General features: G+C 36.8%; 3 protein-coding genes across 4 annotated transcripts; 1 reads left to right on the top strand and 2 right to left on the bottom strand.

The window, feature by feature from the left end:
• The first annotated feature begins 1,182 nt into the window (after window positions 1–1,182).
• On the top strand, window positions 1,183–2,613 carry LOC131071398 (uncharacterized). Its single transcript, XM_058007214.2, has one exon. It carries the CDS (start codon window positions 1,183–1,185, stop codon window positions 2,611–2,613), a length of 1,431 nt encoding a protein of 476 aa, XP_057863197.2.
• Window positions 2,614–7,891: 5,278 nt separating this feature from the next.
• On the bottom strand, window positions 7,892–9,921 carry LOC131071378 (uncharacterized). 2 transcript variants are annotated; one of them, XM_058007191.2, is made up of 3 exons: window positions 9,440–9,921; window positions 9,164–9,233; window positions 7,892–8,992 (listed from the first exon to the last, which is right to left on the bottom strand). In XM_058007191.2, exon 3 carries the CDS (start codon window positions 8,943–8,945, stop codon window positions 8,013–8,015), a length of 933 nt encoding a protein of 310 aa, XP_057863174.1. In that variant the 5' UTR covers window positions 8,946–8,992; window positions 9,164–9,233; window positions 9,440–9,921; the 3' UTR covers window positions 7,892–8,012. The 2 variants fall into 2 exon arrangements, with proteins under 2 accessions (XP_057863174.1, XP_057863173.1); XM_058007190.2 differs by lacking the exon at window positions 9,164–9,233 and having other exon boundaries at window positions 9,440–9,919.
• A 1,254-nt stretch (window positions 9,922–11,175) lies between these two features.
• Window positions 11,176–13,177, bottom strand: LOC131071377 (uncharacterized). Its single transcript, XM_058007189.2, has 2 exons — window positions 12,689–13,177; window positions 11,176–12,374 (listed from the first exon to the last, which is right to left on the bottom strand). The coding sequence occupies exon 2, from the start codon at window positions 12,331–12,333 to the stop codon at window positions 11,293–11,295; it is 1,041 nt and encodes a 346-aa protein (XP_057863172.1). The 5' UTR covers window positions 12,334–12,374; window positions 12,689–13,177; the 3' UTR covers window positions 11,176–11,292.
• Between the last annotated feature and the right edge of the window lie 13,968 nt (window positions 13,178–27,145).

Below are 27,145 nucleotides of genomic sequence, written 5' to 3'. Positions count from 1 at the left end.
TAAATTTTAGAGGTTAAAATTGAAAAGAAATATAGAAAAAATGAAGACAAAATGAGCAATTATGTGATACATTTGAGATTGAGTGGTTGTATAAGTTCAATTCCTTCTCTATTTAAAATTAAAGTTGCAAATCTCAAACTATAATTGGTGTATTATTTTTGAAACAAAATTTTCATATTATATATTTTGTTGATTAAAGATTTACATAAAATCACTTATATTTCAAAAAGTTAAGCAATAAAAAAAATAAGACCGTACTATTAGAGAGGGAACATTTAAACTATAATTGTATAAAATTACATGCTTTAGTATAGCTTATACAATTTTTATATATAAAATTAATCTGAAAAATTCTACTAATTTATTTAATTGGTTAACAAAATGTTATGACCCACCTGATAATGAGGATTGGATGTCCTCTTAATCATAAGAATAGTCCTCGTTTTTGTAGAGATCAATGAATCCTCTTCGTGGATTTGTAAAATGAATGCATGCAAATTAATGAGTTAAAGATTTCTAATGAATGGTTCATAAAACACAACAATGTTGAAGTTTTTGCAAATAGGGTAACAAGCTAACTAGGCTTGAACTTGGGCGAAACTCTAGGGTTAAAATGCTTGAGTCAAAGTGGTATTGAGATTGGTGACTTTTGAAGAATTCTTAATGCTTCAACCCTATAAGCATCACCTAGATGTAATAAATGCTTAGTGAAACATTCATACTCATGACAGATGGGTTTTTGTGAACCACTACTCATGAGATTGTCTAAAAAACAATGTAGTTGAATCCTAATAAAATGCTACATAATTAAATATCTTGAAATACACATGCATAGTAATAAAGATGCCAAACTGATGGTGAGAGATAAACGCTGGAGGTGTGACGGGAGCGTCTGTCTACCGTCGCCGGGCTAGGGCAATCGTGCCCTAGCTCTTCCTTGCTGTGTCTGCATCTGCGTAGGGGGGGTGTACGATCGCGTGGGTAGGGGGGGAGCTGTTTTTTCCTGTTGCAGGTTTTGTTTCATCTTTTTTGGCCGCCGTTCTGTGCTGGGACGAGCCTGTGTGGGCTGTGCATGCGAGCGGGAGTTGAGCGATTTGGTTGCAGCGCTCTTGTGACGGGTCGGGGCCGTGTTGGGCCCGATCAGATCCCTTTGCGGTGGGGTATCCAGGGCTGAGTGGGCTAATGGCCAAAGGGGAGACGCCTAGGGAGGTGCCTAGTTCAAAATTTCATGAAGCAGTGGCTATGAATTTGCCAGGTCAGGAAGCAAGGGTTTTTGAAAATGCCCTCCTCTCTCAGAATACAGGGGCTACAGATCCAGGCTCGCCTGTGGGATCTCGGATCACGAAGATTAACGGATGTCTTGAAAGGTGCAAAGATAGACCCAAACTGGTAATTCCCTTTGAAATGATTGCTGAAGATGTCGAATATTACTCTAAACATTCGTTGTATTGCAAGTTCCTGGGTTTAAGAGTTTCTCTCCAATTCCTGGAAAACTGGGCTCAGAAAGTGTGGGAACCAGAGGGTGAAATGGAGGTTACGTTGCTAGCAAATAATTTTTTCATGGTAACGTTTCTTTGTATGGCTGATCGGAATAGGGTTTTTGAGGGTGGACCCTATTTTTATAACCAGGTGGGGCTATTCGTCAAACCATGGCATGCAGGATTTAATCCTTCTGAGGAGCTTCCAAATCGGGTTCCGGTGTGGGTTCGGTTACCCAGATTTCCTATAGAATGCTGTCGCGAGGATGTTCTCCATATGCTTGCATCGATGCTCGGGAAGCCGGTGGGTCCTTCATCACAAACCTTGGGTAAGAAAGTTATGACCTTTGCTCGAATTTGTGTGGAACTGGATTTGAGTAGACCACTGCCTGATGCGGTAGAGATGTGTGCGGGCTCATATTCCTGGGTGCAACAACTGGACTATGAGACCCTTCCTTTTCGATGCCGTCTATGTCATGAATATGGCCATCTTGTGAGAAGATGCCCAAAGGCCAAGTCAGTGGAACAGCAAACTTCGCCTCCTCCTCGTGATAATCCTAGTATGGACAAAGGGAAGAAGCCTGTTGTTGGGGAGGATAAAGATGCTGAGGGCTTTGTTCGGGTTAAGGCTCGTAATCGGAACAGAGGCCAGAAGCGGACTCTAAGGGAGCGTCAGGAAGAAGATACCTTTAACAGGTTCGAGATCTTGGATGAATTGGGTCAGCCAGATGTTAATCCTGGAGTAATTATTGAGGATGAACAGGCAGGGGATTCTAGAATGGGGACTATTTCTTCCATTCCTCCTGTTGATTCCCATGAAGAGACTACTGTGCCTATGGTCACGGATGGGCAAACAGGGGTTCAGATGATATTAGAGCCAAATGGTGAGTTGGGGCAAGGGGTAGAGAATGTTTCTATTCCAGCACGGACTGCAGCTCCAGAGTCGGATAAGCGAGGTAAATCTTCTCCTCATCTGGGCATTCTCCAAAAAGATGGTAAGAAGGGGGTCTCAGAGAAAAATGTTAAATTGGGACGAAAGAAGGACTTAGAAAAGATCAAGATGATTGGGGAGACATTGGTGGAGTCAGGTTCTGTGAAGACCTTGGATTCCCACTTTTCGACTCCTTCGAAATGATAGTTATCTCATGGAATGTAAGGGGCTTGAACAGCGGCCCTAGACAAAAGGCTGTTTGGGATTTAGTTAGGAGTCATTCTCCTGATGTTCTCTTCCTTCAGGAGACTAAGGTTTTTGTGGAATGCATGATGAGTATTGCATCTAAGCTGTGGAGGAATGGTCTATGTCAGTGTATTGGAGCTCAGGGATCTTCGGGGGGTGTGGCATGTCTCTGGAACCCACGAAAGATCCAACCTGTGTCCTGGATTTCCTTTAAGTCCTCCTTATCCTTGGTTGCTTTGTGCACTGAGTCGGGGGAATCTGTTCTCTTTTCTAATGTCTACGCTCCTATTGACTTCCAAGGTAAACTCCTGGTCTGGAATAATATTTTTTTGGTTCGTAGTTTATTTCCTTACTTGCCATGGATTGTTGCTGGGGACTTTAATGCTATTCTTGATCTAACGGAAAAACGAGGAGGTAATACAAGACTGGATCCTTCTTCTTTCTTGCTTCGAGATAATATCTCAGCACTCAATCTCGTGGATATCAAGCCTAGCAATGGCCACTTCACTTGGAATAATAGAAGGGAGGGTGACAGGTGCATTGCTGAACGCTTAGACCGTTTCATGGTTTGCTATTTTTGGGTGGGTGGATTGTGGTCTTCCAGTTCTGAAATTTTGGATTGGAGAGGCTCGGATCATTGGCCAATTAAGCTTGTCACTTCTTCAGCTCGTCTGCCTCAGAAGCCGCCTTTTAAGTTCCAGCTTATGTGGCTTCGTGACCCGGACCTCTATGGTTGCGTTGCCGAATGGTGGCAGGTTGGCAGGCCGGCTTTTGGTACAGCAATGTATGTTTTTGCTAAGCTTCTCCAGTATGTTAAGTATCAGCTCAAGCGGTGGAATCGACAATGCTTCGGAAACATCTACCAGGCAAAACAGGAAGCTCAAGTCGAGTTGAATGGCATTACCAGATTGATTAGGGAGGAGGGAGTGTCTGAATACTTGTTACGGGAAGAAGCCAGAGCTTTAAAAGCTTTGGAGGAATGGGAGTTGAGAGAGGAAATCTTTTGGAAACAGAAAGCTCGGATTGAGTGGCTTAAGGAGGGAGACAAGAACACTGCCTTCTTTTTCAATTCAGTGAAAGCCAGACAACATGGTAATGCTATTTCATCTCTGGTGACTGATAGGGGAGAGGTTATTTCTTCTACTCAGGGTATCGCTGATGAAGCAGTGCAGTATTTTGCTTCTTTATTTAGAGAGGAAGCACAGGGAGACTCTGTTGCAGAGGCCCAGGTCCTTTCCTGTATTCCTTCTTTGGTTTCTTTGGAAATGAAACAATATCTTATGAGTGTCATAACTTTGGAGGAGTTAGAAAAAATAGTTTTCCAGATGAAAAAAGGTAAGGCTCCTGGTCCAGACGGTTTCCCGATTGAGTTCTTCCAGGAATTTTGGGACATTATCCAGTTTGATTTATTGGCAGTTGTTCAAGAATCCCAGAAGAATAAGCAAATGCTCCGGGCCCTGAACTCTACCTTCTTGGCACTCATTCCCAAGGGGGAGGGGGCTAACTGGTTAAGTCAATTTCGCCCTATTTCTCTTTGCAACGTAACTTATAAAATTATATCTAAATTGATAGCTGAAAGGTTGAAAAAGGGGCTTACTGTGCTAATCTCCGAAGAGCAAAGTGGCTTTGTGGAAGGTCGTCAGATTTTGGATGGGGTGGTGGTGGCTACTGAGACTATCCATTCCATGGCCAGCTCTAAAGCCAAACCTATGTTCATCAAGCTGGATATGGCCAAGGCATATGACAGAGTTCGTTGGTCCTTCCTGCAGAAGGTCTTGAGTGCCTTTGGTTTTGAGGAGGAATGGATTTGTTGGGTTATGAGTTGTGTGGGGTCGACTTCCTTCTCAATTTTGATTAATGGGGAGCACTCCAACCTCTTTGGGGCCTCTCGGGGTTTGCGGCAGGGTGACCCTCTTTCTCCTTACCTGTTTCTTCTTTTGGTGGAAGGTCTGGGTCGGTTGATTAAAAGGAATGTTGAAGGAGGCTTTATTCAGGGCTGGCAGTGGGGAGGGGGTATTCCTGTTCAATCTCACCTACAGTTTGTGGATGATACAGCTTTGATGGGTTTGGCTACTATTAGGGAGGCTTCTAACATGCGCAGAGCGCTAGATGTCTACCTTGCTGCTTCTGGTCAGTTAATTAATGAGGGCAAGTCTTCAATTTTTTTCTTCAACACTCCGCCTTCAATTCAACGAAGAATTGCCCATATTCTCAGGTTCCAAATTGGAAGTCTTCCTTTGCTATACCTTGGGATCCCCATCTCTACTGGCAGGCAGTCTAGGGATTCCTGGCAGGTCATTCTGGATAAGTTCAATGTCAAAGTGAACCACTGGACTCATCGTTGGCTGTCCTTTGCTGGTCGGGTCCAGTTACTTCAATCTGTGGTACAGGCTCTTCCCCTCTACAGATGTTTGATTCAGGTGGCGCCGATGAGCTTTGTTAAGAGCCTTGATTCTTTAGCCAGACAGTTTTTATGGGCTGGTAATTTGTCATCAACTAAGTGGAGCCTAATTAAGTGGGAGACTATTTGTAGTCCTAAAAGATTTGGTGGTCTTGGATTACGTCAATCTTTGCTTTCTGGTATTGCTCTGGCAGCTAAATTGTATTGGCGATGGTGTGTGGAACAGGATCGGGTGTGGGCTAGGATCTTGTCTCACAAGTATTTTTTTGGGATCCCCCAGCGTGATATCCCTCGATATAGCTTGGCAGGGAAAGGTTCGACGATTTGGAATACTCTCAAGAAGGGGGCGGCGCTCATTAAGGGTGGTTTCTTCTGGATTTGTAAGAGTGGGACAGAGGCACAGTTCTGGCATGACTCCTAGGATGGCTACCCCCCCATAGTTTCCCAATATCCTCACTTGAGTATATTGGCCCAGAGGTTTTGCGAAGCTGGTTGGACTAGGGTGTGTGACTTCAAGTCATTTTCCCTTCAAGGGCAGGTAGTGGAAGCAAGATGGAAGACTTCAAGGGAGTGGCCTATTCTTGGGTTGGAAGTTGAGTGTGCTGAGCTTCATAACATCCTTTCGGGTCGTAGCTGTAGCGCCCTGATGGATAGTGATGTGTTGGCCTGGTCCCCTAATCCCAAAGGTACTTACACTGTGTCTTCTGGTTATCAGGCGCTGCTCTCTCAACAATTTGCTGGTGGGGAAGTCCATTGGTGGAAGAGAGTCTGGAATAATTTCTCTTGGCCAAAATGTAATTGCTTTTCTTGGACTTTGGCTTGGAATAGATGCTTGACCTGGGACAATATTCAGAAGAGGGGTTTTGCTGGCCCTTCTAGGTGTGTTCTATGTGGTGGGGGGGAGGAAGATTCTCCACATTTATTCTTTCGCTGCCCATTCACATTGCAACTATGGCACTTCTGGTGGGATGCCTGGAAGAGTCAGTGCTTTCATGCATCCTCCCTAGCTGAGTTTTGGATGAGACTGGGAAGGCCCCCTTCCTCGGCTCCCTTCTTGCAGGATGTCTGGTATGCTGGCCCTATCTTTTTGCTATGGCAAGTTTGGTTGGAAAGGAATCGTAGAATCTTTCGGGGTGAACAATTGGGGATTCAACAGGTTTGGACTAGAATTATGGGAATGGTCCAGGAAACTGTGACAGCTAAGAGTGAGATTATTTTGCCAATGGAGGAAGGCGATGCGGAGATAGTTAATAGGTTTGGTATACATGGGATATCTCCAGCCTCAGCTTGTGCCAGGAGAGGTAGGCGTGTGAAACATAGAGTTCAAAGGATGGGGAAATGGCTCCCCCCTCCTGCTGGCTTTCTGAAAATTAACACGGATGGTTCTTCTAGGGGTAATCCACGCCCAGCTGGGATTGGTGGGATTGGTAGGGATTCTTCTGGATCTGTGGTCTTTATCTTCTCGGCTAATGAGGGGGTGCAGACTGTTAATAGGATGGAAGGCTTGGCTATCCTATATGCTTTGAAGAGAGCTTATGCCCTAGGGTGGCGGAAGGTGATCTGTGAAGCTGACTCTCAAATTCTGGTTAATTTGCTCCTTCAGAGGAAGATGTCTGAGGTTAGTTGGCAACTATCTGTGTTAGTACAACAGATATTACAGGTTAGCTCTGTAATGGATTTGGTGTCGTTTACCCATATTCCAAGGGAATGGAATAGGGCAGCTGATTGTCTGGCTAAATGGGCATCAGAAGATGTTGATGACCGGAGGATTGATGAGTGGGAGCAGTTGCCCTATGAGCTATGTCAGGATTTGGAGAAGATTCTTGTTGAAGATGAAAGTGGTGTTGGGGAATGAAGTTCCCGTTCTTGTTCTTTCTGTAATCTCTTGTAGTACCTGGGGCTTTGGCCCTTTGCTATTTTGTACTTAGCTTTTCTAAATTTCAATAAAGTTTTTACCCCTATTTTTCAAAATAAAGATGCCAAACTATGTGTTTACTTGGCTTTAAACAAGAAGAGAATCACATTAATTATACTTTCAAATATGAATTACATAGCAATAAATCAAACAAATATGTATTTAGTTTCCTTTAGGAGGAAAAGAAATGGATGAGAGCTAACCAAAATTTGAATTTAAACTTTAAAATGTCATTTGTCAAATCTATGGGCGTGGGGTAATTCTGCAAGCATGGACTTGACCTCTAAAATTTTAATAGCAACTTGATTCAAATATCATCATTTTTCATACAATGAATATAAGAAGTTTGCAATTTTGAATTACAACTCAAATGCTATAATTAAAATGATACATAACTATCTTTTGGCCATCATAACAAAAAGGTTGCACAATCAAGATAAGAATAAAATACATATATACTAAATAAAGAATATATAGAAATATGAACAAATGTAGATAAATAAAAGCTAAATACATAATAATATATACATATATATAGATAAGTCAAAGCTAAATGCATAATAATATATACACATAGATATAAGTTAAAAGAAATAAGACCTACTGCATACAAAATTAGTCATTTATTAATATTTCTTACAAATAAGACAAAATAATAACATAACATTTGAAATTCTAATATTAGAAATTTAAAATTTTTTATTATTTTTTTAATTGATGAATGAAAGAAGATTATTTATGTACTTATGAATACTATGGACCATTATATTAAACAGGTGACATTAATCTAAAATTAATTTAAAATTAATCTAAAAGAAGAGTCTTTATGTACTTATGAATACTATGGACCATTATTTTAAACAGGTTTCATGAGTAAAAGAAGAAGTCTTAAAGTGGATACACCATTCTAGCTAAAAGTGTAAAAGCAATTCATTAAAATATATAGGATGCCAGGAGCTGTTCCTGCAAAGAAGCCTTCCCATAATTTTTTGAGGAAAATAAATCACGGAAGCCATGAAAACCAGAGCCCTAAAAAAGACCTCAAATTCCTAAAGCAGGCATATTTACCACAGGACTCACTCTCATGCTTATGCTCCCACCTTCAGCAAGGCTTTTTGAGTTTCGAACCATGAACCTCTCGTTCCTCTTCCCAGGGCTACCTCGCCCGTAATCTCTTGGAAGAGAATTTGTCATAGCCCTTTCCGGACTGCCTTTGAGTTTCGGCAAATCTGGCGGCTTCTTAAATTCTTCACGCTTTAAGCTGGATATACGGAAGGGTTTCGAATCTGTGAGCAAAATCTTCCTTTGGGACTCAGCCCCGATGGAAATGCTTCGGTAAGACGAAGCATCACAGCACGGCTTCGACTGGCGTTCTACACCAGATTTGCTTCTCGAAAACGGCAAAGCGCAAAATAAACAGTTCCCCCGCTTTTCCCTGCCGCTCCTTGAAAATGGCCACCGCGATCTTCCGAACGGAAGATTTTTCACATCGTTGTTCCCTTCATTTAAACCCTGATCTGGCGCTTCCTTCAACGCGCGGCAAAAACGATCATTGTTGCTCAGCTTGAATATATTTTTCCACCTGATGGACGGCCAGCGAGCAGATTTGCATGGATCGTTTTCGAATCCGCTTGTCTTTGAAAGATTGTGCGACGCGGATCGAACCGGCGACGAGCTTTCCAGACTCGCATGACTGCCATCACTTAAAACTTGAGATTCCGGAGCACGACTTTGAGGCAGAATTTTGCCGTCGACGAACAATTCGTCGGCAGACGTCAGAGTTCCACTCAAATCTGTGCCGCAACAGTGGTTAACACTCTTTACGCTACAAAACTCAAATTCTGTGCTGTAATTCATATTATCGAAGTCTGATCTTTTCTGCTTTCCAGGCGACTCCCTGTCTGTCTGCGAAAGATTGACGGAAAATGAGATCCGCGGACTCTGCCAGCCATTTCCGAACTCCGGCCACGCCATTGCTCTCTAATTTCAGACCTTAGACTCCAAATTTACAGTCCTTGCATCTGCAATGAAAGCAAAAAGCCACACATTGAAAATATCCTATTCTTCATATCTCCTTCTATAAAGCAGCGTAAAAGCTCATCAGAAAACATTTCGTCAACGGCAGAATCAACACAAGTTAAAAGGAAAACTCTCATTCTTATGCTAAAATCTATCATTTACCTTCACCATACCTTTCAAAGCATTTCATAAAACAAATGTTACAGTCTCTTTTATATCTTTTATGAGCACAAAGCCTACAATCTGGACGCCATTACAGAAATACAACGGCTTAAAGAGGCTACAACGTTTTCAGTGAAAAAAAATTCAAAGTTTTTCATGTAAAGCAAATCCAAACCTAAAATTCCATTTTCTTTTCAATAAATGCAAACAAAAACAGACAGCTTGATCAAGATATTTAAGCCTCGCCATGGAAAATTCGTAGAACAAAGTGTTTTATGAGTACGTACCATTTGTTTTTCTTCCCTCTGCAATTCTGTCGCTGCTTCAAATCAAATCCATTCCTACGCATGAACTTACTAACAAGAGACAGGCTTAAATAATATCCTCATTCATACAGTCAACTTTCTTTAGACAATGAATTTACTTGTTACTGTGTACTACCCCATTGGCCTTTTACCAAGAGTAATTTATGTCGACGGGCTTTTTTGACTAGTAGTGACGTTTAATTGCGACATACGTTTTCCAAAAAAATTGACGAGGGGAGCATAAGTACATGAATTATTTTTTTGGTGGGGAGCTAAGCTTTAAGGATTAAGGAATGTTTAAATAATTGATTTAATGGTTTAAGCATTATAATTTGAGGTATTTATTTTATTAAAGTTGTTTGTGTATGATTTAGGTCGTATATTTTAAAGTGGTCATGGGTCTTTTTATTGAACAAAGACCTGATTTTTGGTGGGTTCTTTGTGAGATTCATTCAATTTTACAAATAAATTAAATACCACTTGATAGTCAACAATCTTTTTAGTATATTTGATTTTTTATAGTTTTTATTTTCATAAGAAAAACAATAACTTAATCCATAATCTATTGTGAACATGGGCACAAATCTTGAGAGCTGCTCCACTCTCCTTTAAAATATAATTGTAAAATAGATTGTTGATAACAAAAAAAACCTAATTAAAATTGTCCACAAACAAACACTCAACAATTGTCAAGTCAGAGGCTTGTCTTGACTCTTGAAACATGGATAGTGGAGAATCGCAAAGGATGGGTTGTCCTTCTAAGAATTTTTTTCAATGTCCTTTTCAAATGATCCAAAAAAAGGATTTCTATTTTTATTGTTATAATGAATAGGAAGGTTTTATGTAGGTGTTTAGGTAATTTTTTTTGGAAGTTTTGTTTTATTTTTTTATGAGATATTTTGAAGTTTGTGGTCTCATGATTTCTTTTTCTTTATGCTGCTTTTAATAATAATAATTAGAATTTTTTATTTATTATTATTAATTTTGGGGTGAAAATATGAAAAGAAATATAGAAAAAATGTAAAATTATGTGACAAAGTTGAGGTTAAGTGGATGTATAAATTTAACTACTCAACTATTTTTAAAGATAATATTTAAGAGAATTATATTATATTACTTAAAATTTTATGTAAAATTATTTTTACTTTCAAAAAATTAAGCAACAAATAACTTAAAAAGATTTATATTTAACTCATATTGACCTATTTAATTAGTGAACAAAATATCATGGTGACTAACTGATGATGAAGATTTGATGGATGACCTATCAATTATAATAATATTGATCTCCCTTTTCATAGAGATTAATGGATCACACAAATTTTCTTTGATTTGTAAAATGAATGCATGTAACTGAATGAGCTAGGGATCTTTGTAATAAATGACTCATAAAACACATGTAACTGAATGAGCTAGGGATCTTTGTAATAAATGACTCATAAAACACATTTTATAAATGTGATAGCAAGCTAAGCAGGTTTGGTCTTGGGAAGAACTTTATGATTAAGCATAATTGTGTTGAAGTAGTATTGGGATGGGTGACCTCTTTGAATGTCTTGATGCTTCGCCCTCTTGAGCATCACCTAGATGTAATAAAGGATGAATGGACCACTCATACTCATCGGAGACGGGTTCTTGTGAACTATTACTCATGAAATACAAATCAATAAGATTTACTCAAAAATTACAAAAATGAATTATGATAAAACGTTGCACAATTAAACATTATAAAGAGTAATAAATCTTACAAATATGTATTTGATTAGCTCAAAACAAGAAGGCAAGGGTTGATCGTCAATTTCAGACCAATACAAGGAGCAGTTCCTCAGGATGAATCAAAAGCTCTTCATCCTACAATTAGGACAGTGCGATGGCTTCCTGTTATTTCTTGAGACAAAGCCAAAAATGCCAGATCCCTTTTTCTGCCCTCCAAAAGATCTCATGCCTAAAGCAGGCATATTTACCACTGGACTCACTCTCATGCTCATGCCAATGCTCCCACCTGATGCAAGGCCTTTTGAGTTTCGAACCATGAACCTCTGGTTCTTCCTCCCAGGGCTACCTCGGCTGTAATATCTTGAAGGAGAGTTTGTCAGTACCCTTCCCTGGTTGCCTTTCCGTTTGGTCAAGTCTGGCGGCTTCATGAAATCTTCACGCTTCGAACTGGATGTACCGAAGGGTTTCGAACCTGAGAGCAAAATTTTCCTTTCGAACTCAGCCCCGAAAGATATGCTTCTGTAAGACGAAGCTTCACAGCACGGCTTCGACTTCCGTTCTGCCGCGGATTTGCTTCTCGAAAACGGCAAAGCGCAAAATAAACTGCTTCCCCGCTTTTCGCCGCCGCTCCATGAAAATGGCCACCGCGATCTTCCAGACGGACGATTTTTCACATCGTTTTTACCTTCATTTAAAATCTGATCTGCTTCGTCCACGGCGGGGCGGAAATGATCGTTGTTGCTCAGCTTGAAAATTTTCTTCCACCTGCTGGACGGCCAGCGAGCAGATTTGCATTCATCATTTTCTAGTCCGCTTGTTTTTGAAAGACTAGACGACTCGGAACGAGCCGGCGACGAACTTTCTGGACTCGCATGACTGTCATTACTTAAAAATAGAGCTTCCGGAGCGCGAATTTGAGGCAGAATTTTGCCGTCGACGAACAATTCATCGGCAGAAATCAGAGATTCGGTCTTGTCTGCATCGCAACCATGGTTAACATGACTACTTAAGTTGAAAAACTCAAATTCGGTGCTGTAATTCATATCAGCCACATCTGATCTTTTTCGCTTCTCCGGCGACGCCATGTCTATCGGCGAAAGATCGACAGAAAATGAAATCCGCGAACTCTGCCAGCCATTTTCGAACTCCAGCAACGCCATCGCTCACAAATTTCCGAGCTCAAAATTTACAGTCCATACATCTGCAATCAAAATAAAAAGCACGAATTGAAAAGATCCAGTTCTTAAAAACCAGGGGTAAAGCTCATCAAAGAACATTTCATCGAACGTTCAAAGCCACCAAAAACGCAGAATCAACACAAATTTACAGAAATCTACCGCCTTAAACAGGCCACGACGTTTTAAGCGACAAAAAACACAACTTTTCATGTAAAATCAAATACAAACCCTAAAAGCTAATTTTCAATGAATAGAAACAAAAGCATACAGCTCGATCCAGAAATGTACGCCTAGCCATAAAAGATTTAAGGAAGAAAAGTTGTTACAAAGCATGTACCATTTTTTTCCCTTCCATTTGCAATTCTGTCTCTTCTTCAAATCAAATCAAGTTCATGTCTGTAGAAATGAACTAACGAAACACAGTCTAATACAGTACTATTTTGCTACAGTGAATGTACTCAAGTCAATGTTTGATGGGATTTACTATTTGCCGTGTCCTGTGCGTTTGCCTTCTGCCTCGGGTAATTTATATCAACGGCTTTTTCGATTGACAGTGACCGTTAATCGGGTGATTTTACCTTACTTTGCTGTCAACAATATTTCAGTCGGCTCGATTTTTTCTTATTTTATCATCGGGAGATCGCGTGATCGAATCTTGAGAGCTGCCCTATAAATCTTCTCCACACCTTTTTAAAATACAGTTGTAAAATAGACCACTGGTCCAAAGAAATTTAACTGAAACGTTCACTAGCAAAACCTCCAGCCATAGCAATCATTTCAAATATAATATTCGAGATCCGGACTTTTTGAAACATGGAGGAGACTTGGAAAGGATGTCACTTGCAGGAAGCTTCCATGTATGTTTTAAAGGGTTTTTTTAGAATTAATTATTATATATATAGGGGAAGAGTACCAGTAGTTGAGTATGTAACAATTGTTGTGAGGGTTGTTGGTATCTTTTGTTCTAAAAATTGAACAAATAAAACTTATTGTTTGAAACATAAAATATCAATTTTTGTTAGTAAATGTACCAATAGTTGTAAGGAAACGTACCAATAGTTGTTAGGAAATGTACTAATATTGTAAAAAGTTCTATTGGGGTCTCTTTTGCACGCCTATTGGTCTCACTTTTTTTTTGGGCTATTTTGGACACCTTGGCAAAAAGCTTGCTGATGTGGCATCATATTTGATGATGTGGCCCCGAAACCTTAGTTATAAGCAAGGGACTTGCCAAGTAAGCTGCTGTAAAAAAATCGAAGTGATTTGAAATTTCCACGTAAGATTTTGAGAAGCGCGAAGTTAGGGTGCACAACTACTAGGTCCTTTCCCCTATATGATTTTGATTTATATATTCAGGGTGTGTATTTAAAATGTCATTTTTTTGGTCTTTCCTAATGTTACATTAATTAAAAGGATAAAGTATTTGTATATTTATCTTTAATATTTTATATGGTCAAGAGCAACTTTTTCTTGCTATGTCAACACTTGACATCCATTTTTGTGATCATTCTATCTTTCACTTTTAACTCATGTATAGGTCATGATCGCGATGTTATGGGGAGAGTACACTTCCTCAACTTAACTTAGCAAAGCTACACAATGCTTTCGAGCACCACACATTTTCTTTACTTGAAATAGTGAGAGGTTAGCATTTATTTCAAATACTAATGTTATGAAGATCTAGAAATAAGAGACATGTGTCTCAAGTGAAAACTAGAGAGTAGGTTCAAGGCTATATAAGAATATTAAAACAATGGATCTGGCTTCAATCTTACATAAATCATAAGAATGATCCTACCATATTTCATCATTCTACTTCCAAGGCATCCAATTTTAAGCAAGTATGTGTTATGATTAGAAAGTTATGAACAAAACAATAGACATCTAATTTTTTATAGGTCATAGCATCCTAGAAAGGTTAAGGATGGTATTTTAGGGTCAAGGCTACTCTCAAGAGTTTTAAGTGTGCCCTTGCATCTTTGATGCAAATTTCAACATAATTTTAGGTTTCACCGTGTATCACAAACTATTCATCCTAGATCTAATCTCAAAAGACTTAAAAATAGTTATATTTAGAATAAACACAAATTTTAAGATTTATTTAAAAATATATATCAAAATGAAAAAAATTAACACACGCACTAAAGTTTCAAGTTATATACACACAAAAAATTGAATGAAACAAAATGCTATTATATAAAGAGAGGAATCCCAATTAACTTTATTTTTAAATATTTTATCAACAACTAAATTATAGTGTTAAATCTACAAAAGACTACATTAAAATAATTTTTTGATTTTTTTTAAAAAATACATTCAACATAAATTCACTAAAAATATGCATTTGACTAGTTTATATCATTTCAAAATTCAAAAATGTCACTTTCTAGTGGTTCAAAGTGTTAGTTGTCTCTCTTATAAAACTTTGACACAACTTTATACTTTCACCTAATAGAAGAATATATTTGGAGCCTACATACTTGCATCTATAGTGGTGGAGTATTATATTTATAGATTCCATATAAACATCTAGAGTAGATGATGAAAGACTCTAGAGGGAAGAATCTAGATAAGGAAAGTAATCATGGTAAGTGTTGCATGTTAGAATGTTCCAAATATAATTGAAATTATTTCCAACACCCCCTTTGGCTTAAATTTGGGCCCGATGGAGCCCCAAAATAAAATCTTTATTATTTTAGCTTAAATTTGGGGATAGAAACCCCTTAATGATTTTTTTTAATGTATAAAATGTCTTCATATGTCTTGGGTGAAAAAGGGCATCAAAGAATTATCTCAAACCTTAAAGAGTCTTCTTGACATTATTTAGGATTTTTTTCAACACAATGAATAGGATTTTAAAACCTATAAGTCATTCTTATGTTACATGTCACCTGCTCCTCAATAATGCATATATGTGGTCCCCACAAAGCTTTGTTCAAGCAAATTTAACTCAAGAATATCTTCATGAGGTTGTGTTCTTCATGGCTAATGATAAATTCTCACAATGTGATGGTTCACCGTATGACTAAATTATAAATTCCTTTGGGATACATGTTTAGTAATGATCTCTATAGAGTTTGTCTAGAAATATTTAATTCAAAAAACTTAGGAAATACTATCATCAAAGCGAATCTCAAGTTTATTCCAAATGATAGAAATCTAGAGGATTTTTGTAATTGGTAGTTGATCACCTAGCTTAATGTCTCTTATAGGAACATTTCAAAGGCTCTTTCTTTCATGATGCAACATCTTCTCCCTTTGAATTTTGTCTAGAATAAAACAAAATTCAGGACCAAAACAATGCTAAAATGGGGTTGGTATCCCATGGTAGGACCTACAAAAGGCTTTTCATTGCCTCAAAGTTGGAGAACAGGCACAAATGGACCTTGAAAGGAGAGGAGGATATGACACGTTAAATTAAGGGCACAAACATGAGGTGTAAATTGGACCGGTGACAATTTACGACACTATAGTGGGCACCAAGAAATAATGAAGCACCTATTTTGGTTTTTTCCCACAACCATGTTTTTTATTGAAAAAGTAGAAAACAACAAGGGTGTTGTCCCTTTATACAATAGCTCGTAGGCATCAAAAAAATACAAACAAGGGTACAAACAAAACAAGGTCAAGCATGCCAATAACAACAAACATTGTTAGAAGCCTGCCAAACTAGGAACAATCCAAACCGAACTCAAGAGTGGGGAGAAACACCCAAAACTTGACACAGGGGGGTTTGGGGCAAGAGGGGATGACTTCCTCTTCCGCCTGTGACAAACAACAGTCCAGGCGATACTACTATCAGAAACATCAAATGAAGAATCAAGCGGGGGGGTGGATTTTTTGTTCACATCAACAACAACAACAAACTGCTGCATAACAACACCTAGTTGATGTGCATGAACAAGAGCAACGAAAGTCGGAGCCTTTAGGACAAAAGAGGCCACATCAATAGTAATGAGAGGGTCAGCAGAAGCATCAACAATAATAAGAGGCACAATCTCATCTTGAGGGGAGACATCCTCCTCCTAAAAGTCATCAAAGTCTAAATCAGAAGTATTGACTGTTAAGTGATAAGCAATAGCATCCTTCCACCAAGTAGCAACACCTTTGTGACAAGGGTGGGAACAATCCAAAGCTAAGTGGCTTGTTGAGAAGCATCTTCATCAGCCAAAGGGGAGGCCCTCATAATCCATTGATTGAGTCCATGGCCTATCCCCAACCATAAGAACCACATCCCCTGGTAGAGGCGTAGAGATGTTGAAATTTTGACCAAAATGCGAGCAAAGGTAGAATGACTTATGGAAGATGTAGCATCATCAACCTTTAAGAAATAGCTTTAAAAAGAGTTGCCAATGGCCTCATAACAAGAGTGCTCCTAGAAATGAAGGGGAAGATTAGGAAGGTGAACCCAAACCAGACGCATATTAAGTGGTTTGGTAAGGGGGTTAAAGGAAGTTGTCTAGGGTTTGAGAGAGAGAGAGAGAGAGAGAGAGAGAGAGAGAGAGAGAGAGAGAGAGAGAGAGAGAGAGAGGTCTCCCCAAGCCCACAACTTGCCCAAAATCACATCACAATCAAGAGAAGAAGCAAAGGACGCAATGAAAAATCCTTCAGCACAAGGGAAAAGCTCAATGGAATGAGCAACTAAAGGCTTCCACAAATCACTCACCCAATGATGGAGATCCAAGAGAGAAGGCCAAAACCCAATAAATTTGCAAACCAATGCACAATGTTGGTAGAAATCAACATTTTCCACAACCTCCTAGCCACAAACCACCACAAGGGAGGTCTTAGCACAAGGGAAAGGATGAATCCCCTTGGGAGGATGAGCGGCGGATCTAGCCACATGAGCAAAGCTTCGCCCACCAGCAAAAGAAGGAGGTCTAGGAGGAACCTTAACACTCACAACAGGACCACCCACAACAGCAGAGGCAACAAAAGGAGTAGCTCTTGCACCCACAGTAGCAGAAACGACACCCTCACCCTCAGCAGAAATGGTACCCACATCTTTGGTATCCATGGCAGTGTAAAGTGGAGATGTAGGGGCAAGCAAAGGTTGGGCAGAGAGAGAGCCACAACACCCACGCAGACTGCATCAACACTAGCAGCAAAATCCCCAACACCAATGGTGGTACCAACCCTGACACCCAGAGGAGGAGGGGGGGTAGGATCCTCCTGTAGAAGGGGCAGACACTTTCAAATTGCATGGGTGAGAGATTTGTTAGAGGGAATAGAGCGAGACATGTTCAAAATCAACATGTACTTGTTCTAAAAGATGTAATTGAATTCATCATTTTTTAATCCTATTAGGCTTGATCATTTTTATTGGTACACATTCCTAGAGGGAGATCAATGTATAATTATTTCCAAGTTCAACCTTATATAGCATTATTTCAAAGTGGAAATCCTATTCAATATCTATAAAGATGAGAACCCTACTTTCTTTTTTTTCTTTTTTTTTTCAAAATAATGCCTGGTAAACTTTTTAACGTGACTGGCGACACTGGCATGACACGCCCTCTGGCTCCACGTGAAACGCTTTTGACCCGGAGCTATGAACTGGTGAGGCCACAATTGGGGGACCTCATCCCCACACTTCACTTGTTCAAACCCGCGAGCACAACGACCCAACGAAGACACAAGGCCTGTGAGCACAATGGCCCAACAGGGATTTGAACCTTGGTGGCCACTTCACCAACGAAGTGTTTTAACCACGACACTACATGTCCGAAGACAACTCTACTTTCTTTTTTTACAATTACTATTAATACTAATTTCTCCATGTATTCTAAATCTATGATTTGTTTTAATATGTGTTATTGTAGATACAAGTGCAAGTCAATAAGTTACATTTGAAGTGACACACCTATAATTGATTGACCATATTGGCTATATACCCTGTATAGTAGTTAGAGTTCTATTGCCATTTCCATCTAATAGGGGCTAATCCCCTCCTAACTCACTTCAATGTAGTAGGAGTCATTTACTGCACATGGGCATGATTCTCATGCTACTTAATAAGAGCTTGTGGTCACAATGCTCATGAATGATCTTAGATATGATGTGCATAGACTATAAGATGTGACTTTTTCTTTTTGATAATATAATAACAATTAACCTCTTACATAATTTCAACCATAGTGACTGGTCCAAACATCAAAGCATCATTTTCAGCTTCGCTTTTGTCTTTGAAAAAAAAGAGTATTTTGAACAAAACCATTGTACATCCATTCTAGAAAGATTTAAAAGAGAAAACGTACAATCCTGCACGGAAATGCAAGTAAAATGTCAACTTTAACAAACAGAAACCAGATGGGATGGCTTCATTTCATCTTTAACCAGCGACCTCAAATCCACAGATTTTTTTTAACTCCATCGAGATACAAAATATCAAAATATATTTGGGGAACAAAAGTGCATTATTGAGAAGATAAGAATTATGCATTACGTACCATGTGCTTTTTTTGGTCTGCCAATTTGTTTGCTTCTACAAATTCAATCCATTCTTCTCCAAATTCATACATTAACCAACAAAAAAAACAGTAATCTTATGGGGGCCTACAGAATTATTCAATTTGTTTATGAGTGGTCCAGACATATGCCTAGGGATTAGATTTTTTAAAGCCATGTTGGATGGTGGAGTGTATCTTATTCCATCATTTGCTTTCATTGTTATATCTTTTATGTTGGCTCTACATCATGCTTTTCCTTACCTTCTACACTCATTTAGTCATGTCTTCACCATTATATTTACATTGGGAATATCATGTCTTCCTTCTCATGCATTGTGCTTTTTATATTGGGTGTATTACAACTTTTCTTTAACAACATATACCTTTTATGTTGGAGATATGATGTCTTCCCTTCTAGGGCATTATGGCTTGGTTGTACATTATATTTTCCTATCTATATCTATTAGTTATCTATTGTCTTGGTTTTACAGCTGTGTTCTCATGTTCTTAGATGTCACATATGTCACATTGGGGGTATATGTCTACTTTAGATTGTCTTATATATATTTATATTGGTTTTTTTTGTCATTCAAGGTCATATCACCATCTTTATTTGCTCATGTTAAGTAGAACCATATCTTTTTGATGCTATTTGTAGTCCATATATATGCTTATATGTTTCTCAAACAATGTATTCATTATTGCTTCTACTTTATATGATTGCATGCTCTTGCACGATAATTTATAGCTTATATGTACCATCATGTGTGTAGTTTTCCCTCTCTTTCAATCCCTTGAATTACACAGATACAAGCAAGCAATTGAAAGTGGGGGATAAATATTATTACCAACATTCCTCTTTTGAGCTTTCTATTATTGACAGACTGACAAGTACTATAAAGTCTCATCATCATGACTAGATAGAATATTATCACATGACATGTCTTCTACCCCATGTGCCTTACTATCATATGTCCACTAAGACAAACACACCATTATCAGTTCCTCTATAAACAAAATTTTCTAATTCTACTTATTTCTAAATAGTTAAACAAACTTCTATTTTATGCCTCTTTTTTATTTGCAAGACATAAACTACTCATTCCATATTTTCCCTCTACTTTATAGAGATATCCATGGAGAGTACATATAAAAGGATGAATATGCACTATTACATATAGCAAGGTCCATTGCTTTCTTTCACATCTTTTGATGGACATATATGTTTACACTACCTGCATGTTTGTGAGTACCATGTACGTTGAGATTGATGATAATTTTAACGTGTTCACTTGCACCTCAAAGACGCAATATGTAGTGATGAAATTTGTATAGATTATATCCATGTCGTTTTCCATTTAGATTTGTATCTATTTTGAGCACAATTGATGAGGATGATGGTATGTTCTTCGAATATGTCAACTATACAAGTTCAAACCCTTCAAGATACAATACAAGAAATGAAATTAAGACTGTGTCTCTAAGACGACTTCAATGAAATAGATACCCATCAATCCTAAATTATCAGTTAAAAATATATTAACTTAGACTCATACTTTCATATCAAATAACAAAACTAACTAATGAATGATATACGATCTTCTACAGAAAAAATTGAAATATATAATAACAATAATGTTGAGTTTAAAATTTGAGTTCCACCCAGGGTGGCGGACTGCCTGTGAACAGATTTCAAAGCATCATTGTCTCTGAAAAAGTATTTTGATACAAAAGCATTGTACATCCGTTCTAGAAATGTTAAAAGAGATAACGTACAGGAAACATCAAGCACAAAGCCCGCACGGAAATTCTGCTGAAATGTCCTACTTTAACCAACACAAACTTATGGCTTCTCTCCATCATTTCAATGCGTTAAAAACCAGATGAAAGTTTAAGCCACAAGTTTTATTTAACCTTTTCTAGTAAGGGTAATAAAAGAGTAGAGAATAATATCAAGAATACAGAGATTGAGTGAGCATGGGCTAATACTGAACTGTTTCCAGCTTAAGCTATAATAATTTTAGCCTGTTTGAATGAAGATAAACAGAGAAAGAGCTATGTTCAGAATTATTGAGAGGATAAAGATTATGGGTACGCACCATTTGTTCTTTTGCGGTCGGCCAATTTGTTCGCTCCCATAAATCAAATCCATTCTTCTGCAATTCTATACGTAACCAATGAAAGACAGGCCAAAACATACTAGTCTGTCTTATGGGTCCCTTCTGAAATTCATCAATTTGTTTTTTAAAGTGATCTTGGTTCTATATGTCAGAGTCACATGTTTGGAGTTCTTGTTTTATATCAAATATCATAGAATTGTAAAGTTTTTGTCTTGGGTTGAAATTCTTTTGGTTAAAAGTTATGGAATGAGAGGTATTCATTTTGTTGAAGTTGCAAAGTTATCTGATATGGGAGCAAATTAGTCTTAGTTTGAGATTCTTTTAATTGAAAGTTATGAACTGAGGGGTATTCATTTTGTTGAAGTCTTAGATGATATGCGAGCAAAGTCTTAGGTTCAAACTCTTTTGGCTAAAAGTTATAGACTAAGGGATGTTCCTTTTGTTGAAGTCATAGTTATTTGATATGGGAGCAGATTCTTAGGTTGAAATTTCTGTGGTTGAAAGTTATGGACTAAGGGGTATCCATTTTGTCGAAGTTCATAAAGTTATTTGATATGGGAGCAAAGTCTTAGATTGAAACTTATTTGGTTAAAAGTTATGGACTGAGGTGTAATCATTTTGTCAAAGTCACAAAATTATCAAATATGGGAGTAGACTCTTAGGTTGAAACTCTTCTGGCTAAAAGTTATGGACTAGGGGGTATTCATTTTGTTGAAGTCATATGGGACATGATCTTGGATGTGCATCATACCTTATAGTGTTGAGGCCTTACACTCAACAAGACTTGATCTCTGGAGAGCTCGATCATACACTAAAAGAATATTAGGAAATTTGTTTTAGTTTTTTATAATTTATAAAGAGTATCCACTAAAATATGTTAATATATTGATTTGTTACTAGTCTTTGTGAGTTTGTTGATAGGTTATTTTGACCATATCAACTTTTAAATTTCTATTTGTACATGTTTAATTGCTCAATTTCCTATAGTTACAGAAGGTTCTAATTGTATTTTTTTGGTACTAATGAATTTTCTCTTTCAAAACTATCTAGTAGTCCAAAATCTTTTGCAAATGACAAATATCAAATTTTATATTCAACACCAAAGAGCTATAGTCCGATTGATTGAGCACAATTAATGAGTGTGATGGTATGTTCCTTAGTTAGCCCATCTACCAAGGCTCAAATTCTCCCAAAATGCAATAAATAAGAAGTGTGACAAGAATCATGTCTTAATCATATTTATTATAGAACTTATCAACACCCTCCCCCAACAACAAAAAGAAAATCCATACAACATAAATTACACCACCTAAAACAAAATTAAATACCACCTTAACCAAATAGTGGACCAATTCATGTTTTACTATTCTATCTAGCACATTCAAAATCAACTAAAATCTTATTTGTCTTTATTTAAAAATAAAATAAAAATTATTATATAATCTAATAAACTTTAGTTTTTAGTCTTCATTAAAATATATGCTATTATATTAATTTTTTCACTACTCTTTGTGAGTTTGTTGATAGGTTATTCCATAGGTTAAGTGATCTTGGTTCTATATGTCAGAGTCACATGTTTGGAGTTCTTGTTTTATATTAAATATCATAGAATTGTAAAGTTTATATCTTAGGTTGAATTTTTTTTGGTTAAAAGTAATGGAATGAGGGGTATTCATTTTGTTGAGGTCGCAAAGTTGTCTGATATGGGAGCAAAGTCTAGTTTGAAAATCTTTTGGCTGCAAGTTATGAACTAAGGGGTATTCATTTTATTGAAGTCTTATATGATATGGGAGAAAAGTCTTAGGTTGAAACTCTTTTGGCTAAAATTTATGGACTAAGGGGTGTTCCTTTTGTTGAAGTCGTAAAGTTATCTGATATGGGAGCAAATTCTTAGGTTGAAACTTCTGTGGTTGAAAGTTATGGACTGAGGGGTATCCATTTTGTCGAAGTTCGTAAAGTTATTTGATATGGGAGCAAATTATTAGATTGAAACTTATTTGGTTGAAAGTTATGGACTGAGGGGTATTCATTTTGTCAAAGTCGCAAAATTATCAAATATGGGAGCAGAGTCTTATGTTGAAACTCTTCTGGCTAAAAGTTATGGACTAGGGGGTACTCATTTTGTTGAAGTCATATGGGACATGATCTTGGACGCACATCATACCTTATAGTGTTGAGGCCTTACACTCAACAAGACTTGATCTCTGGTGAGCTCAATCATACACTAAAAGAATATTAGGAAATTTATTTTAGTTATTTATAATTTATAAAGAGTATTCATTAAAATATGTTAATATATTGATTTTGTCACTACTCTTTGTGAGTTTGTTGATATGTAATTTTGACCATATCAACTTTTAAATTTCTATTTGTACAAGTTTGACTGCTCACTTTCTTATAGTTAAAAAAGGTTCTAATAGTATTATTCTTTGGTACTAATGAATTTTCTCTTTCAAAAATATCTAGCAGTCCAAAATCTTTTGCAAAGACAAATATCAAATTTTATATTGCACCAAAGAGCTATAGTTCAATTGATTGAACACAATTAATGAGTGTGATGGTACATGTTCCTTATCTCGTCTACCAAGACTCGAATCCTCCAAAAATTCAATAAATAAGAAGTGTGACAAGAATCATGTCTTAATCAAATTTATTATAGAACTTATCAACACCCTTCCCCAACAACAAAAATAAAATCCATATAACATAAATTACACCACCTAAAACAAAATTATACTACCTTAACCAAATCATGGACCAATTCATGTTTTACTATTCTATCTAGCACATTCAAAGTCAACTAAAATCTTATTTGTCTTAATTTAAAATAAATAAATTATTTTTATTATAAAATCCAATAAACTTTAGTTTTTAGTATTCATTAAAATATATGTTATTATATTAATTTTTTCACTACTCTTCGTAGTTTGTTGATAGGTTATTTTGTTCATATCAGCTTTTAAATTTTTGTTCATATTTTTTATATACGTTGATTGGTCAATTTCTTATAGTTAAATAAGGTTCTAATAGTTTTTTTTGGTACTAATGAATATTCTCTTACACAGATAAATTAGTAAAAAATCTTTTACATGTGATGAATGTCAAATTTTACATTGAATACTAAATAGTTATAATATAATTGGCTGAGCACACTTGATGAGTGCGATGATATGTTCCTTGGCTACCCCATCTACCAAGATTCAAATCCTCCAAAAATACAATAAATAAGAGGTGAGACTAGGATCCTAGGCCAATTTGTTAAATAACTTCTCAACCCTCCACATGCTCGTGCACTTGCCCTTCCCACACATACAACCACAACAAAAAATATCCATATAACACAAATTATGCCACGTAAAACAAAATCATACTACCTAAACCAAATTGCGAATTGATTTATACTTTGCTATTCTATGTTTAACACATTAAAAATCAACTAAATCTTCTCTCTTAATTTCAAATTTTTTAATTTTTATAATATAATCTAATAAACTTTTTCGTCAAAAGATCTTTAGTCTATTAATAAAATCCAATGATTTTGGATAAACTCATTGAAAATCAAGTATTGTTGAGTACAAGACCCAAAAACATAAAAGATGAGATCAAGACATTTGACTAATCGAAAAATGGAAAAAAATGGAAAAAAAGAAATCCCTTATGTTTAACCAATTATTGTCATAAATTAACTCTAAAAAATCTTGTAACCCGGAGGCTTTTTATCCCTACACATCTATTCAGGACCACTTTTACCGGACGGCAAGTAGCACGGAATTACTTTTTACCCTGGACTTCCCGTTGCCATTTTACTTTAAACACGGTCCGTTTTATATATTTGAATTTTCACGGGATTTAAGTTTAAAGTCATTTATGAAAGCTGTTTGTGTGGGGACTCTGAACGGACGTTTATTAACTACCTCACAAGTTGGCGTCAGATTTTTTTACCTGACGTAGTTATCATCTTATTGAAGCGCGTCATTTGACAGACTTGTCTTCACTTCAGTCATTGGTGTCTTTTTCAACAAGGAAATTAGTTTAAGTCTAAACCAAAAAAAAAAATCAATTACATTATTTTTTTCCTAGGGAATAAAGCACAACCCTAGCAAATATCTAGGGTCTAAAATTTTAATAAAATTTAAATTTTAGATATGTAAGGAGTTGAAGTAATATGTGTTGAATGGGTAGTAGGAGAGGATTCAGTAGTGCTTTCGAATTGTTGTGATAGTAGTTGTTGATTTAATATACATTCTTGTTGATTTAAGGTCCAATTTTTTTATAACATCGCACCAGTAGTTGTGACTATAATATCCATGATTGAATAAAATGTACCTTTAGTTGTAAAAAAGAATTAATCATGTGATGCCACATCAGCTAGACAAGTATGGGAGCCCCTTATGATTGACTATTGGTGTCACCTTTTTTTTGGGTTGTTTTGGACACCTTGGCAAAAAGCATGCTGATATGGCATATTTGATGATGTGGCCCTAAAACATTAGTTATAAGCATGGGACTTGCCAAGTAAGCTGTTGTAAAAAATTGGGAGATTTGAAATTTTCACGTAGGATTTTTGAGAAGCGTGAAGTTAGGGTGCTCAACTATTGGGTCCTCTCCCCTAAATATAAAAAACAAAATTGTGTGTTTTAGATATTAATATAGTATGGATTTTAATTGATATGTTATTCTTAAAAAGAGATAGAAATAAGAATCTGTGATTGTTTTAAAACTAGTATATTTGTATTTATTTAAGAAAATTATGTAAAAAAATGTTCATTAATAATTTCTTGGTAATCTTGCTTTCTTTTCATCAATCTTTTCTTGCTAATTTTTTTTTGTTAATTTTATTTATGTTTTCTTTTCGTGCTTTCTTTCCATCAATCTTCTCTTGCTATTTTCCTTGCATTTTGATTTTCTTTCACAAATTCTTGCCGACCTCCCAATCAATTTAATGATTGTCAATTTATCTCTCTATTTTTATGGATTATTAGTATTCGATTGTTTTCACCATAACAATCTACATATGAGTACTGAATAATTGTTTGTAATTTGTAACACACATTTTTATGATGCATCATATTTGTCATTGCAAATAAAATCCACCCTATTGTTGCTTTGGATCCTAGTCTTTACACCAAGCATTAACATCTATGTCATAACCCCATTCTTGACACATTTTGAACATAATGACATTATTATTTATGTATCAAAGGCATGGAAGGATGTGGCAAAGGTTGAGTAGTTCCAAATGTTCTCGAAGCCACCATAATCTTTTAGTGGTTATGGCAACCACATTGTCTCATGAAATGCAATAATTGCAGGATATGCACAAAATGACTATGTTGAAAAGACCTTCAAAAATTTTAAGCAAATGCAATTGGCAGGTGTAAAACCAATCTCCCCAACTTTTTCTAATATCCTTCCACGCTGTGCAACAATGGGTGCTTTAGAACTAGGAATGGATATCCATAAAACCATAATCCAATGTGGACTTTCATTGGATGTCATCCTTGCAAATGCCTCAGTAGAAATGTACGCAAAATGTGGAAGCCTACAAAAGGTGTTTGAATTGTTTGACAAAAGGCCTCAAAAAGAAGCAGTCTCATGGAATGTGATGATTTCACAATGTGCACAAAATTGATTCTTTGGAAATGCCTTAGAATCTTGTAAACAATTGACAAGTGTAAAGCCATCTTCAGTTTCAGGTACAGATTCTCTAGAAATATCTTTTGCCATTTCTAGTTTCCCAATCTCATGTCCTTCATCTTAAGATCTAATTTTCATTTATTATAAACAGATTGAAGCAACCATTGTAGGAAGATTGGTTCAGGTTTGACCCATCTTTTGAAACAATGCCATCCAAAAATATATTGAAAATAGATAGTTCATAAAAGCCCATCTTTTGAAAGCGCAATGAAAAAGATTGCAGTTCTTAGAATCTTAGTCGTGGATTGTGTTAAATTGATAATTTTGTGTATTTTTTTGTTGTGAAAGATAATGAATGTGTAACAAATTCTTATATGTTGCTCTTCATGTGTTTTAAACCATAGCCTTTATGTAAGATTTGCTTAGCTTTAAGTTTCTTCAGGTAAATAGCAAGCTTAATTCTATGGGAGAAAAATTGTGAAGCTAACCATACACCCCAAAAGCATATGAACAGCTCCACTACCACTGGAAAGCCAAATGATTATTTGTAAGAATTTAAAAAACGGTATTTGTACTCCATTATTATAA

Source organism: Cryptomeria japonica, chromosome 2 (genome assembly GCF_030272615.1).
Source record: "Cryptomeria japonica chromosome 2, Sugi_1.0, whole genome shotgun sequence".
Classification (NCBI taxonomy): Eukaryota; Viridiplantae; Streptophyta; class Pinopsida; order Cupressales; family Cupressaceae; genus Cryptomeria; species Cryptomeria japonica.
Note: the sequence above shows the minus strand (reverse complement) of the source record. Positions and strands in the feature narration are given on the sequence as shown.

Bases quoted from the DNA above. Each gene is read 5' to 3' on its own strand.
- LOC131071377 (XM_058007189.2), bottom strand. From the start codon at position 12,333: ATGGCGTTGCTGGAGTTCGAAAATGGCTGGCAGAGTTCGCGGATTTCA.
- LOC131071378 (XM_058007191.2), bottom strand. From the start codon at position 8,945: ATGGCGTGGCCGGAGTTCGGAAATGGCTGGCAGAGTCCGCGGATCTCA.
- LOC131071398 (XM_058007214.2), top strand. From the start codon at position 1,183: ATGGCCAAAGGGGAGACGCCTAGGGAGGTGCCTAGTTCAAAATTTCAT.